The following is a 16,137-nucleotide window of genomic DNA, read 5'->3' as shown; positions in this document are numbered from 1 at the left end:
CCTATGCCTCTTTTCTATTTACAGCCTTCTGATTTAAATACCAAAATAAACTTTTTCCACTGGCTAATAATTTTACAAATAAAATGATAATACTCCACGGATGAAGACTGACAGCTGAGCAGTATCAGATGCGTCGCAGCTCTCATCCACAGCGAGGGACAACGCAACGAAATCTTTTCCCTTTTCCATCAGCTGGTCATACAGACTGGTGGCAAGATCACATGTGCGATCAGCTACTGTGTTCCTGCTCAGGCTCACGTTTGAAAATGCTTGCTTTTTCTCTGGGCATACGAGGTCACAAACTTTCATCATGCACTTTTTCACGAACTCTCCCTCATTAAAGGGCCGGGCTGATTTTGCGATCTCTGCTGCCACTATATAACTAGCCTTTACAGCAGCCTCACTTTGTGATGTGGCTTTTTTGAACATATTCTGTTGTGAAACCAAACTTCTTTTCATCTCCTCTACTTTCTGGCTCCTTTGAGTCATGTCCAGGTCCTTGTATTTGTCATGGTGTTTCGTTTCATAGTGTCGTCTAATGTTGTACTCCTTACTTACAGCCAAGTTGACTCCACAAACAAGACAATCAGGTTTGTCTTTTACATATGTAAACAGATATTCTGCCTCCCACTTGTCCAGAAAGCTCCTGTTTTCTGCCTTTCTTTTCGCCATTTTTGGGAAGGGATAGCGCGCTGACAGTTGTAGCGTCTATGTTGCTATGACTACTGTCACAGAGGAGAGGGCGTTTCTGGGTCCTGTCCTGATTGGCGCGCGAAAACAACAGCAGAGCATTATGGGATTCGTAGTATTAGCGGTGAATGCGCTGTATAATACTGGCGGGCCAGCTCTAGTAGTAATTTGGTATTGTCTCGCGGGCCAAATATAATTACCAATTGCCAGAGTTTGACACCCATGCCCTAGACCATAGAGGATAACTACAGGAATGAAACCACATTGAGGTTGCCTGCTTTTTTTATAAATATAGAGATAGATAGACAGAGAGAGCAAGAGAGAGAGAGACAGAGAGAGAGAGAGAGAGAGAGAGAGAGAGAGAGAGAGAGAGAGAGAGAGAGAGAGAGAGAGATAAAGTTGTGGAGATGAGGGAATATTTGATCAGAACCCCTCCAGTCTGGTTAACCACAGTTAGGTCCAGTATGGACTATCAATACAAGTCACCATTTAGAATGTAACCCAGTTCAATGGGTCTGAACAGAACTGGGGGATGTCAGACATGAAGATGCCTAAACACAACTGGAATATTCAGCCACACCACTAGCTCACCTCCACACAATCCATTTACAAGTTAAAGACACACCTTGAATAAATAACAAAGGAAAACTATTACTAGATGAAGTTTAGTGTTGTATTTTTTATTTCCCATCACCATAAATCATATTTAATCACTGAACAGTAGCAGACCTAACTTCATCTGTTCCTGACTCTGGATAGTGGATTAAAAAGACCATCGATGTCCAATGATATTAAAAGTACTATTCTGAACATGACTGATATACTGAGTGGCAAGTCAAGATATCTGCTGGTTTTATTGTTTGGTCAATAGCACCACCTGCTGGACAGGTTTAATGTTGCTGGACTGAGCAGTATGGGAGGATGAAAGATGACACATTTAGGGCCGGTATCCTGGACATCTACATTGAACATGTTTTTAGTCCAGGACTAGGATTCATCGGTGTCTGGGAAACCAGACCATATACTTTAGTAGAAAGTAAGTGATTCCAGCTTGTAGTGGGCTGACTAGTCCTGAATTGTCCTTTTGTTCCTGGACCATTTTCCATGCAGCTCCAGGTGACAGAGAACACATCAATTAGGGCCGAGCCTACAAGCTGATCAATGATACTGAGGAGAATTACATAGAGACAGAGAACCAACTGAGAAAACATATCAATGGTTCTGAATGACAACCAATATACATCAACACCATACATCATGATTCATGGAAATGTACACGATTAAAACATTGTATTTAAATAGATATGAATACATTGAATTTTAATTCATAACATCTTCTGAAGATCAAATCAGTTAAATCATTGTAGATAAAACAGAGTAGAATGAATCATCACATCTGGGGACCATCACCACCAGCATGACTAGTATCTATGTGGACCCTACTACAGTTTAACCAGCTCAGCTATAGACTACACCAGCATGACTATATCTATGTGGACCCTACTACAGTTTAACCAGCTCAGCTATAGACTACACCAGCATGACTAGTATCTATGTGGACCCTACTACAGTTTAACCAGCTCAGCTATAGACTACACCAGCATGACTAGTATCTATGTGGACCCTACTACAGTTTAACCAGCTCAACAGTACCAGTAAGCCAAACCCCAGGATAGAGGGGCTGAGTGAATGTGGTCTGGACTCTGTGGAGGAGGGTCATTGTGTCAGAGACACTGTAGAAGGACAGAGTACCTGCCATGTGATCCAGGTACACTCCTACTCTGGAGGACTGAGGGCCTGATACTTCAGTCTCAACGTTATTGTGTCTGAAACAATAACCACCTCTATAGTACAGTAAACTCCAAGACTTGTTATTGTATCCAAATCCACCATCTGACCCTGTTCTGCTGATGTCTTTATATGAGACTGCTGTATAAACCCACTCCCCACTCCACTCCACCTCCCAGTAACAGCGTCCAGACAGACCCTCTCTACACATAACCTGCCAGTAGTTGGTGAATCTGTCTGAATGGTCAGGATATGGTTGGACTTGGTCTGTATAGGTCACCTTTCTGTTCCCTTCAGACAGAGAGAGGTATGTGCATGCTGTGTTTGGGTCCAGTGTGAGTTGACAGGAATCTGGGAGAAGAGCAGAGCAGAGACCAATGAGGGGAGTCAGAACAATAATTTAAGTCAGATACTGTATCTACCCTGTCTTTGATTAGAGCACAGCAGAGATCAAATCAGAGAAATATGAGGAGTCAGATAGATACCCAGTCTTTGATTAGATCTACTATTGCTATATATTTCTAGAGGGATTGTTAGGAGTGTCAGTAAAAAGAGACTGTTAGTTACTTCATAATAAAGAGACTCACATTGTAACAACTGTTCTCTGGTCTTGGGCTTTGGAGGCAGTACAACATCCACTATATTCACTACAGACACACAAACACATTGACAGAGAGAGGTAATGTTATCATCATACCATATTCCACATGTATATGACTAGTAGGGAACTTTCAATGGTCTAAAGTTGATGTTCTTATTGTTTTCAACACACCTGTAGTTGAGATCTTGGTCCATTCTCCTTTAAGGAAGTCTTCTAGTTTCTCTCTCAGTTCAGACAGAGTCTTACTCACATCTCCAAAGTACTGAAGAGGACGGACAACGATGCTGGGTAAGTCTGAAGATACACTGATACTGGAGAGAGACTGATAACTCTGGAGAGAGAGAGAGAGAGAGAGAGAGAGAGAGAGAGAGGGACGGACAGAGAGAGAGAGGGACGGACAGAGAGAGGGAGAGACAAGGACAGAGAGACAGACAGGACAACATAATGATTGAGACGAATAGTTTCACATTAAGTTAATTTCATATCACATGTAACAAGGCAGTTTAGTTACATGGAGGAATTGGATGTGATCCTCTGTGTGTGAGAGCTGCTCCAGCTCAGTGCTTCTCTTCCTCAGCTCAGCTATCTCCTGCTTCAGTTGCTCCAGGAGTCCTTCAGCTTGACTCACTTGAGCCTTCTCTTGGGCTCTGATCAGCTCCTTCACCTCAGAGCTCCTTCTCTCAATGGAGCAGATCAGCTCAGTAAAGATCTGATCACTGTCCTCCACTGCTGCCTGTGCAGAGCGCTGTTAAGAGAGAGAGAGAGAGAGAGAGAGAGAGAGAGAGACAGAGACAGAGAGAGAGCGGGAGAGAGACAGAGACCGACAGAGAGAGAGAGAGAGAGAGAGACAGTAGGTACAGTAGCCTCTGCACCTCATTGAGTCAGAACGCTGCCACCCTGCTCTCCAGGTCCACCAGGCCTTGTACCCCCTCCTGGACAGGCAGGTACAGAACACCGCTTGGCCCTGCTCTACTCTCCTCCCTCCTGGTACCCCCTCCAGTAGCCTGCCCCAGAGCAGAGCTAGACCCAGCTGTTAGTTATAAGATGAACTATAAAACTTTATATTTTGCAATTCTGAGTAATTACTACTTTAGTAAGGATATACACTTTATTCAGTACTGATAATTCCAATAGATGGCAGCACATTTCTAAATCCTCCTACCTAACTCAGTACTTCTGAGAAAATAAAAAAGAGCCCTACTAACTTCTAATAGACCCTCCCCCATCCCCCACATCCCTTCCAACCCCCCCAACCCCATCCAACCTCAATGACCCTACACTTCAATCTTTCCCTCTCTTCAACATCCTTACAACAATATAACAACACATGCTCCACCGTTTCATTGACAATACCCTCCAGACACGAACCATTCACATGCTGCCAACCAGATGTAAGGACCAGTTCAATGTACAATGTCCTAAGCGCAATCGAGTAAACACCACCTCTTCCTTCCTAATCTGACCTTTGAACCTTGGTCCACCGATCTTTAGAGGACATATAAATGCCGTCCCTTGTGCTCAGAGTCCCATCTCTTCTGCCACACATCTATCAAAATGTCTCTGATCTTACATTTGTCCTCACCTCTACCCAGTGGAACATTAATATATATTATATCTGGTTTTAAAGCTCTTTTAGATAACTGGTCTACAATTTCATTCCCTTCCACACCTGAATGTGCTGGGACCCAGCAGAATCTCACTACTACCCCCATTCTCTCATTTCTCCATAATAACATTGATACCTACAACTGTCCAACCAAAACCACTGCCTTGTCTACTAGTATATTCCCAACAGTCATCTAGAACAGTAGCAGTGGGATGCTCAACCTCACAGCCTTGCAACCCAATAAGATAATGACAATTTATTACGCCGTATACCCAAAGGCATCTCACCTGCCTCCACTAGTAAGACACATACAGATGTTGATTTAAATGCACCAATACATATCCTTAAAGCTATATACTGGATTCTGTCCAGCTTAAGTCTTTGCTGCTGTTCCATAAACTATACACCCGTAATCAATTGTCGTCCTGATCAGAGCTCTATAAATATCCATCAACGATTGTCTGTCAGCACCCCATTAATAACCAGAGACCCACACAAGCAACTACTGTGAAAGTGATGGAATGAGAGAGAGAGACATCGTTACAACACTGTAAATAGACAAAATATAACGTTTCTTCTTCTTTGTAGTTTATCGGCGGTTTTCATCCAATATGTTGTATTACTGCCCCCAACTGGACAACAATATAAATCTATTTTACTTTGTGATACAAAATGGGAAAAGGAACATTTCATATTTTTTCAAATAAATCAACACCCTTCCAACTAACCCTACACTCATTAAAAACCCACTACCCCATTCCACTACTTTGACCCTATCTGCTCCTGCACCATGCCAACTAACCCTACACTCATTAAAAACCCACTACCCCATTCCACTACTTTGACCCTATCTGCTACTGCACCATGCCAACTAACCCTACACTCATTAAAAACCCACTAACCCATTCCACTACTTTGACCCTATCTGCTCCTGCACCATGCCAACTAACCCTACACTCATTAAAAACCCACTACCCCATTCCACTACTTTCACCCTATCTGCTCCTGCACCATGCCAACGACCTGGGAGGACGGGACACCACCACTCAACACATCCTGGAAGTCTTCTGAAGTCAAATCTCATATGACCAAATACTTCTCTGGTTCTGAGCTCTTCTCCACACCTTCTACCTCACTTAACTCTCCCTCATTCATTTCCATTTCACCTCCAGAACTCAGTCTGGTGCACGGTTCTCTCTGTTTGCACTTGAATTATAACATTTGAAATGTCTCTGTTCTTTTGAAAATAGATGTTGTGTAATGTTTACTGTTCATTCATGATTGTTTATTATCTACTTCACTTGCTTTGGCATAGTAAAGATATGTTTCCCATGTCAATAATGATCTTTGAATTGAATTGAGAGAGAGAGCTCCATGTTAATGTATAGGGGACATGAGTCAGTCATGGTTACTCATGGTTATGTGATGAGGTTAACCTCTCTAGGGTAGGGGGCAGTATTTGCACGGCCGGATAAAAAACGTACTCGATTTAATCTGGTTATTACTACTGCCCAGAAACTAGAATGTGCATATAATTGTTTGATTTGGATAGAAAACACCCTAAAGTTTCTAAAACTGTTTGAATGGTGTCTGTGAGTATAACAGAACTCATATGGCAGGCAAAAACCTGAGAAGATTCCTTACAGGAAGTGCCCTCTCTGACCATTTCTTGGCCTTCTACACTCTCTTTATTGAAAACTGAGGATCTCTGCTGTAACGTGACACTTCCTACGGCTCCCATAGGCTCTCAGAAGGCGGCAGAACGTTGAATGATGACTTTGCAGGCCATGGCTGAAAAACAGTAGCGCATTTGGATAGCGGTCGATCAGAGAACAATGAGACTGGGGCGCGCGTGCACAAGAAGAGTCCATTTTAGATTTTTAGTCTTTGAATGAAAACAGGGTTTCCCGGTCTGAATATTGTCGCTTTTTTACGAGAAAAATCGCATAAAAATTGATTTTAAACAGCGGTTGACATGCTTCGAAGTACGGTAATGGAATATTTAGATATTTTTGGTCACGAAACGCGTCGTGCGCGTCACCCTTCGTCACCCTTCGTCACCCTTCGGATAGTGTCTTGAATGCACGAACAAAACAGAGGATATTTGAACATAACTATGGATTATTTTGAACCAAACCAACATTTGTTATTGAAGTAGAAGTCCTGGGAGTGCATTCTAACGAAGAACAGCAAAGGTAATCCAATTTTTCTTATAGTAAATCTGAGTTTGGTGAGGGCCAAACTTGGTGGGTGTCAAAATAGCTAGCCCGTGATGGCGAGCTATCTACTCAGAATATTGCAAAATGTGCTTTTGCCGAAAAGCTATTTTAAATTCTGACATAGCGATTGCATAAAGGGGTTCTGTATCTATAATTCTTAAAATAATTGTTATGTTTTTTTGTGCACGTTTATCGTGAGTAATTTAGTAAATTCACCGGAAGTTTGCGGTGGGTATGCTAGTTCTGAACGTCACATGCTAATGTAAAAAGCTGGTTTTTGATATAAATATGAACTTGATTGAACAAAACATGCATGTATTGTATAACATAATGTCCTAGGAGTGTCATCTGATGAAGATCATCAAAGGTTAGTGCTGCATTTAGCTGTCTTCTGGGTTTTTGTGACATTATATGCTAGCTTGAAAAATGGGTGTCTGATTATTTCTGGCTGGGTACTCTGCTGACATAATCTAATGTTTTGCTTTCGTTGTAAAGCCTTTTTGAAATCGGACAGTGTGGTTAGATTAACGAGAGTCTTGTCTTTAAAATGGTGTAAAATAGTCATATGTTTGAGAAATTGAAGTAATAGCATTTCTAAGGTATTTGAATATCGCGCCACGGGATTCCACTGGCTGTTGAGTAGGTGGGACGATTTCGTCCCACATACCCAAGAGAGGTTAACACGCCTGCGACTTCTAAATAAGTGTCGGCCCAATAGGGAATGTCCTCTTGATGTAATGGTCAAGATGTTCGTTTATCCCACGGCAGACCTGGGTTCATATCCCGTCGGTTACATTAAGCAGTCAATTCTCTGAAAGGGGTCAAGACAGCCTGTTCCCAAAAGTGGGGTCAGTGGTATTGGATAGGGGCCCCTCTATCTCTCTCTATCTCTGACTGGAGGAGAGAAGTGAATTGATATCTCCTCTGGTCAACAATACTCACCTTGAATGACTTCACAGCTTTTTGGAGATTCTTCAGCTCCTTCTCTCTCTCCTGGAATCTCTGCTGGACCTTCTGCTGACTCATCCCCAGCTGCCTCTGTGGAGAATCACTCTTCAATGAGCTATCAAGCTTGATTTGTCCAGTAGATCAATGGTATAGTAATGTGACATAGGACCCATAGAGAGGAAGGTCTACAATCCTGAGGAAGTCCCTTTACAATATTATATTATGTTGCTATGTGAATGATTATAGTTTTTATGGTAGGCCTAGATGTTTCAAGGGTTTGGGACTGAACATTGGACTCATAAAAGGCCATTCAGAATGATAATAGTGTTTGACTTTAAAAATGGTGATACATTTGGAGAATATGGGTTAACATATCTATACACTCAAGGTTTGTGTTCATATTTGTGGATCCATTTCATTTGAATGATCTCATATTCAACAGATGTAGTTCCTACTGTATCTTTAATTCTTTGTTTATCAGACAGTTACCAACAAGTTGTTCTGGTCTTACCTGTTTCTCAGTCCTCTCTGCTGCAGCTGACACTGTATGATGGCCTTTATGTTCATCCATTGTACACAGATAACAGATACACTGCTGATCGGTACGACAGTAAACCTCCAGCAGTTTGTCATGATGAGAGCAGATCTTCTCCTGTAGTTGTGCGGTGGCTTTGACCAGCTTGTGCTTCTTCAAAGCAGGAGATTCATGGTGAGATTGGAGGTGAGTCTCACAGTAAGAGGCCAGACATGCCAGACAGGACATGAGGGCTTTCTGCTTTCTGGTCCCAGTGCAGAAATCACACGCCACATCTCCAGGTCCAGCATAGCACAGAGCAGGAGGGGGAGCAGCCTGGAGTCCTGTCTTCTTCAGTTTCTCCACCACTTCAGCCAGAACGGTGTTTCTCTTCAGAACAGGTCTTGGGATAAATGTCTCTCTGCACTGAGGACAGCTGTAGACACCTTTCAGAACATCCTGATCCCAGCTTTCTTTAATGCAGCCCATACAGTAACTGTGTCCACAGGCAGTAGTCACCGGATCCTTCAGTAGATCCAGACAGATGGAGCAACAGAACAGTTCCTGATTCTCTGCCATTGTGGTGCTCTCTCCTGTAGGTTAAGCAATGGCAGTGTGAAAGATGACTTTCTGTTTCATGTAACTCTACACCAGAGGACAGGGAGTGGCTTTCTACTGGACTGTGTAATCTGTATGTAGAGGGGGTGTGGTTTCTTTGATAAGGAGGTATGACTTTCTTTGATAAGGAAGTATGTTGATAAATACTTTGTTGAGGGAAAATGTACTTGATACGTTAATAATATATTGTTTTGTCACCTAGCTGTCTTATGATGACTGCACTAATTGAAAGTCTCTCTGGATAAGAGCGTCTGCTAAATGATTAAAATGTAAATGTGAAATTAATAATATGCAAAGCATGTTGAGTATTATTCTAATGAGCTCTGTCCCGAAACAAGACCAATAATAATATCCAGTGTGCTTTGCAGTTTATTTGGTTTGTTAATTATCACATATACATTCATATTTTAGTAATTTATCTTCTCCAGAGTGACTTGCTCAACTAAGGTAGATAACAACATACAGTATCACTGTCAATAAGCAAGAAAAAAGGTTTTGTAACCGTTACTGAGAATCTTGTTGCTGTTCGGGCCGGACACTTCCAAATATATTTTGTATATAAAAATAAATACATTACATGTAATTATATACATTACAAAATGCAAGTATTTAGTAGTTTAATTTGATACATTGATCTTTATGGTATTTTGTATCTGAATTTTGTATTTGTATGTAGTAATTTCTGCCCATCCCTGGTAGTAGAATACTCTTGTCTGTAGGGTGTTTTCAGGACCAGGACACTGGAGGTAAAGGACTGGTTTAAACAGGAAAATGTCATGGAGTTTTATTTTAAAACATTTTTTACAAATCACTTTCAAAAGGATTTCAAAATACTAAATAAAATACCTAGCTCTCATCAGAGCATAATCACTGGCGATCTCTTAAAAACTGCACGCAGAGACATAAAAATGTGTTGTAGAAATTCTAACCAGAAAGGGGAGAGACTGAAGAATCTTTCAACAACAGCTGTATTAAGATGTGGAGACATGAGGTCAACCATCACTCAGGGTGCATGGTAGAGAGACCAATGATTCAGGAACAACAGCTCTCTTATATAGACACTCTTTTACATGAGATTCAAGTGTCACCATCTTACACAAGCAGTTTGCAAAAGGCTCATTTCAGGGGTTAAGCTGAATCATGCTGCTCAGCTATTAGGTGAAACTCTCGGTGTGGTCAGGGTGTGGTTTGAGTTCTAGGAACATGTTTCTGAGAACTGACACATCTCAGTGGTCAACCCTAATGCTGAGCTGTTATCGTGACTTCTATCTCAACAACAGGATGCTGCCCCTACCCAGAAGCTCTTTTGGCACTCTGCCTACAACATTTGGTTTAGACAGAGGACCAGAAAGAGGAACTTGTACGACACGCTGTTCTAATTCAGATTTACAGGCACAATGTTTTCTTCATTGTATCTTCTTCACACAATCACTCAGTTTAGTACCTTGAAGACTAACTATATGTCATCTTACTTAATTACCTTGTACCTCAGTTAATTTCTGTCACCACAAATGTTTTCCACAAGTTCATCTGACTAAGTCAGTAGATAAAGGGCTTCATCTGACTCTGGGTCAGTAGATAAAGGGCTTCATTGCCAAAATCCTGAAGTTTCTCTTTAAGTCAAAATTAAAGCTGAAATGTCTTTGGCCACCATACCAATTAAAACTATAACTGAATTGTCTTTGGCCACCATACCAATCAAAACTATAACTGAAATGTATTTGGACACCATACCAATTAAAACTATAACTGAAATGTCTTTGGCCACCATACCAATTAAAACTATAACTGAAATGTCTTTGGCCACCATACCAATTAAAACTATAACTGAAATGTCTTTGGCCACCATACCAATTAAAACTATAACTGAAATGTCTTTGGCCACCATACCAATTAAAACTATAACTGAAATGTCTTTGGCCACCATACCAATGTAAACTATAACTGAAATGTCTTTGGCCACCATACCAATTAAAACTATAACTGAAATGTCTTTGGCCACCATACCAATTAAAACTATAACTGAAATGTCTTTGGCCACCATACCAATTAAAACTATAACTGAAATGTCTTTGGCCACCATACCAATCAAAACTATAACTGAAATGTATTTGGACACCATACCAATTAAAACTATAACTGAAATGTCTTTGGCCACCATACCAATCAAAACTATAACTGAAATGTATTTGGACACCATACCAATTAAAACTATAACTGAAATGTCTTTGGCCACCATACCAATTAAAACTATAACTGAAATGTCTTTGGCCACCATACCAATTAAAACTATAACTGAAATGTCTTTGGCCACCATACCAATTAAAACTATAACTGAAATGTCTTTGGCCACCATACCAATTTAAACTATAACTGAAATGTCTTTGGCCACCATACCAATTAAAACTATAACTGAAATGTCTTTGGCCACCATACCAATCAAAACTATAACTGAAATGTCTTTGGCCACCATACCAATTAAAACTATAACTGAAATGTCTTTGGCCACCATACCAATTAAAACTATAACTGAAATGTCTTTGGCCACCATACCAATTAAAACTACATCAAAAGAGTTCATCTAGAGGTCCATAGTCTTGAGATAGTGGCTGGGTTGGAGACCCACCAGCTGCATGGTGGCTCACCAAACGGGCATAGAGAGCTGACTGCAGCAAGGTGTACTGCTTAACTAGGATGTGGTCCTAGTTGGAGAGTGGCTTTAGGGTGGAGTACACTTCCAACAGCAGGCATTCCCTTCAACACGTTACAGAAAATAATGTGGAGACAGAGATGGGTAGTATTTCTGTTATATGTATTTGAAATACATATTTCAATGACTTTTGAGTATTTAGTCATTTGTATTTCACTGGCCTGAACTGCAATCCTATGTATTTTGTAACAAGATTCTTTTGAGACCTGTAATTTGTGAAAACATTGTTGTTGTAAAATAATAAATATTTTTCTATACCATTTTATATAGGGGTTGGTAAGGTTGTGTCCCCGTTTCATCCTGCATTGGTATCAGCAGTCTGATAGTACTATGGTGTGATAAGAGTGTCTGCTAAATGACAACATTGGTATCAGCAGTATGATAGTACTATGGTGTGATAAGAGTGTCTGCTAAATGACAACATTGGTATCAGCAGTATGATAGTACTATGGTGTGATAAGACTGTCTGCTAAATGACAACATTGGTATCAGCAGTATGAAGGCACTATGGTTTGATAAATGTACTAAATATAAATGTATATGTAAAAATGTTGATAAATACTTTGTTGAGGGAACATGCACTTGATACAATTGTAATATGTTGTTGTCTCACCTAGCTGTCAGGGAGAATATAGTAGACAGTTGCTGTCAAAAAATGATTGATGCGTTTTTCCTGTGCTCTGTGTTCATGACCTTTTAAGGACATCCTGTCCGGATGTTCTCACACTATTGTTTTACCTTTTATTTAACTCGGCAAGTCAGTTAAGTACAACATCTTATTTACAATGACAGCCTACCCAGCCAAACCCGGACGCTGGGCAAATTGTGTGCCGCCCTGTGGGACTTTAGTGTGTGTATTAAAGTGGGTATTGTAGTGTGTAGTGTGTATTTAGTGTGTATTGTAGTGTGTAGTGTAGTGTGTATTGTAGTGTGTAGAGTTGTGTTTATTGTAGTGTGTAGTGTAGTGTGTATTGTAGTGTGTATTTAGTGTGTATTGTAGTGTGTAGTGTGTAGTGTAGGGTGTATTGTAGTGTGTGTAGTGTAGTGTGTAGTGTAGGGTGTATTGTAGTGTGTAGCGTGGTGTGTAGTGTAGTGTGTAGTGCAGTGTGTATGTAGTGTGTATGTAGTGTGTAGTGTAGTGTGTAGTGTAGTGTGTATTGTAGTCTGTATTTAGTGCAATGTAACTTTATAGTGCAGTTGTTTCTTTGAAGTAAAGCACATGTTTGAAATATAGAGTAATGGTCTGGTGATTGATGTGTGTAATATAGAGTAATGGTCTGGTGATTGATGTGTGTATTATAGAGTAATGGCCTGGTGATTGATGTGTGTAATATAGAGTAATGGCCTGGTGATTGATGTGTGTATTATAGAGTAATGGTCTGGTGGTTGATGTGTGTAATATAGAGTAATGGCCTGGTGATTGATGTGTGTATTATAGAGTAATGGCCTGGTGATTGATGTGTGTATTATAGAGTAATGGTCTGGTGGTTGATGTGTGTAATATAGAGTAATGGCCTGGTGGTTGATGTGTGTATTATAGAGTAATGGCCTGGTGATTGATGTGTGTAATATAGAGTAATGGCCTGGTGATTGATGTGTGTAATATAGAGTAATGGCCTGGTGGTTGATGTGTAGTGTCGTGACCTTGTTGAACTTAAAGAAAATGTGTTTGAAAATTTGAAACAGTTGGGAGATTTTTTTATTTAATTTATGGAGCTGCTGTGTAGTGAGCTTGTGACCCCTTATAGAATGAAAAGTCATTTCCAGGGTAGGTCTGCCTGAGTATAAGTAAGTGTTAGACCTGTGTCGTGTCTTTGGCTATGCCGGATTAAGTGATATGACATGCTAACCTATAAAATTCTTTCTCTGTAATTAATATTACCTGATTAAGCTAATCATGTAAATGTAGTTAACTAGAAAGTCGGGGCACCACGGAATAACGTTTATAGAGCGGTTATCTTCCGAATAAACTCTTAAAATACTTAGTAATATTTTACATCGATAGCAGTCAATATTAACCCTTATCTTATTTTCAGTCTCATAATGAAAGTTGTAAATTCTTGGTTGTCTTCACGAACCCTGGCTAACAAGTTGAATCAGCAATACCAAATTGGGTTTAATTATTTATTTACTAAATACCTAAACTTATCACACAGAACTACAAATACACCGAATACAAATGATGTCATACATGACGGCTGGTTACACAAAGGAAAGGGGGTTGGGCTTGAATGAAAGAGCGTGAAGATTTAGGAACAGAGAAACAGCAGCTAGGCCATCGTAAATACATTATCTTATGCATTCTAAATTACGGCCCATTTGGAAAAGGAAAATGCAATAGATATTTACTCTGAGTTGTGCTTCGGTAGATTGGTCGTAGATGCTTGCCGGGTTGGCCAACAGATCTTCCGGTCCTTGGAAGAATGTCTCTGGTGGTAAATTGGATACGTGGTGGTATCTTCGTCCGTCTGTTAGACTGGATCCGTCGTCCGTCCTTTCCTAGCCCACGTCGACAGCGGCCGCTGCTAACTCAACGGCTAGGAAGTATCACTTCTGTAGTGAATAAGCTCAAAGTTCATACCAGTTCATACCATAGCTCACGACAAGTTTGGCTTAGTTCTGTCCTTGACATGTGTGTCCTTCTAACATAGAGTCTGCAGACCTCCCGTACTGGAACTACCTGGTTATCTTTTCGTCAAAGGCTTATATAGTGGAGAGGGGGAAGGAGGTGTTTCATCGTTTATAACCCCTGTCTCTTCACAGGGTTGGGCCACTGATCAAGCAGGGCACTTTCCTTATGAAAACCCAAATCTCTCATTTGGAAGCTAAAATTACATTTAATCTCCTAACAAACAATTTCAATGTCAAACATTTCAATTGCATAACAATTCCATGTGACTCTGATAACTAGAGGGTGGATACTTTCCCAGGTACAGTTTATGTCGTCCTGTCATCAGTCATAATGTGACAGATAACAACGAACTGACATACATACTCATTACGTTATCAAGCATATTTCCAACTGGTTTTATTACCAAAATATGGTTCCTATTCCCCATTTGTTTGATGTTCCCAGACTCTCTATATTTAACAGGACAGCAGTCCTTCAGTAGGGTCAGTAAGAGAGGGGAAGGGAGAAAGGTATTTATGGGGGGGGTCATAAACCTTACCCACAGGCCAACGTCATGACAGTCCCCCCATGTTGGGTTCAATCTTGCGATTAAACTGCATGTTGTAAACCAATCATAAAAATGAACGTGGGTTGTCCTGGTTGTGGATCATCGTTGTGGTCCCCATCTGGCGGTCGACCCGGGTAGGGTGTCTGCAAATGAAGAAGTCCGCTCCAAGGCTGGGCAGCAGATGTCCAGTTGGTGGTTGCTTTGCAGTCCCCCCTCTGGTGGTCAACCCGGGTAGGGTCTCTGCAAATGAAGATGTCCGTTCCATGGCTCAGCAGCGGATGTCCGGATTGGGATCGCCGTTCCGGACCCGTCGTCTGGTCGTCCAGACTGGAATATCTGGGCAGTAACTTAGGCAGATGTTAACAACGCACACACACTCATGAAATATATCATTACATTTCCTCCCAAATGAGCGGCGTTGTGGCACTAACTGATGGTTGTATGGGGGAGTTGTTTATGGCTTTATCACTTTCTATGTGCCGAAGAAAATGAAACAAAATGAATGAAAGCATAAACAAAACAAAATATAGTTATGCCACCTTAATCATCTAATTGGACTGTATTCTATCTACGTCCATGGTCTTGGCAAAATGACCCTATCATGGCATTGTCTAATGTCATATTTAGGGATTTCCTCATTTGCGGGGTGGCGCTTAGGGTACTCTCCTAAGTTGACAACCATATGATAAGTCTACAGCTGTAAGGCACTAGTTTTGGGCAGTCTACAGGATGACCTATGGACTTCTGGTTAGAAAACTGGTGAGTGCTGTAGAGTCAAAGGCCTAGAAGTAAATATTCAACTTTACTAAGGCTGGTATTTTGCTTGGACCCTTAAGTGATCCTACCATAAATCCTAATTGGATGTTCCGTTGTGCATGTGCGTTTATGCTTACACAATCGCGCATGTCAAGGGAAGAAACCCAAGTATCCTGGCAGATTACAACTTGTTCAGAATGAGTCTGACGTAGTCAGGTAATTTTCAGGTCAATGCCTGGAGGTCAGTCAGAATTGGTGTCAAGGGAGTCTGTAGTAGTTTTCTACAAGTCACGGTGTCTTCCACTATTGTAGTGGAGGTAGGTATGAAGTCTATTTCATAGCTATGTTATCCACGGAGGAGTTAACCTCACGACGGAAGTACTCTAAGTATTAGACCAGTCGTACGTGGTGTGATCATGGTTCATGACTTCTAATAACTTTTCTCCTGAACGGAGGGTTCTATTTATTAGTGGCATGTGTTAACCATTGGAAGAGTGCACTGGAGATT

At 40.9% G+C, this 16,137-nt stretch overlaps 1 protein-coding gene across 1 annotated transcript; it reads right to left on the bottom strand.

The window, feature by feature from the left end:
* Positions 1–1,354: 1,354 nt before the first annotated feature.
* LOC106587646 (tripartite motif-containing protein 16) lies at positions 1,355–8,999 on the bottom strand. Its single transcript, XM_082968295.1, has 6 exons — positions 8,364–8,999; positions 7,847–7,942; positions 3,591–3,824; positions 3,251–3,410; positions 3,066–3,125; positions 1,355–2,829 (listed from the first exon to the last, which is right to left on the bottom strand). The coding sequence occupies exons 1-6, from the start codon at positions 8,943–8,945 to the stop codon at positions 2,318–2,320; spliced, it is 1,644 nt and encodes a 547-aa protein (XP_082824421.1). The 5' UTR covers positions 8,946–8,999; the 3' UTR covers positions 1,355–2,317.
* Between the last annotated feature and the right edge of the window lie 7,138 nt (positions 9,000–16,137).

The sequence above is a fragment of the Salmo salar genome, chromosome 23, assembly GCF_965601325.2.
Source record: "Salmo salar chromosome 23, fSalSal1, whole genome shotgun sequence".
Classification (NCBI taxonomy): Eukaryota; Metazoa; Chordata; class Actinopteri; order Salmoniformes; family Salmonidae; genus Salmo; species Salmo salar.
Note: the sequence above shows the minus strand (reverse complement) of the source record. Positions and strands in the feature narration are given on the sequence as shown.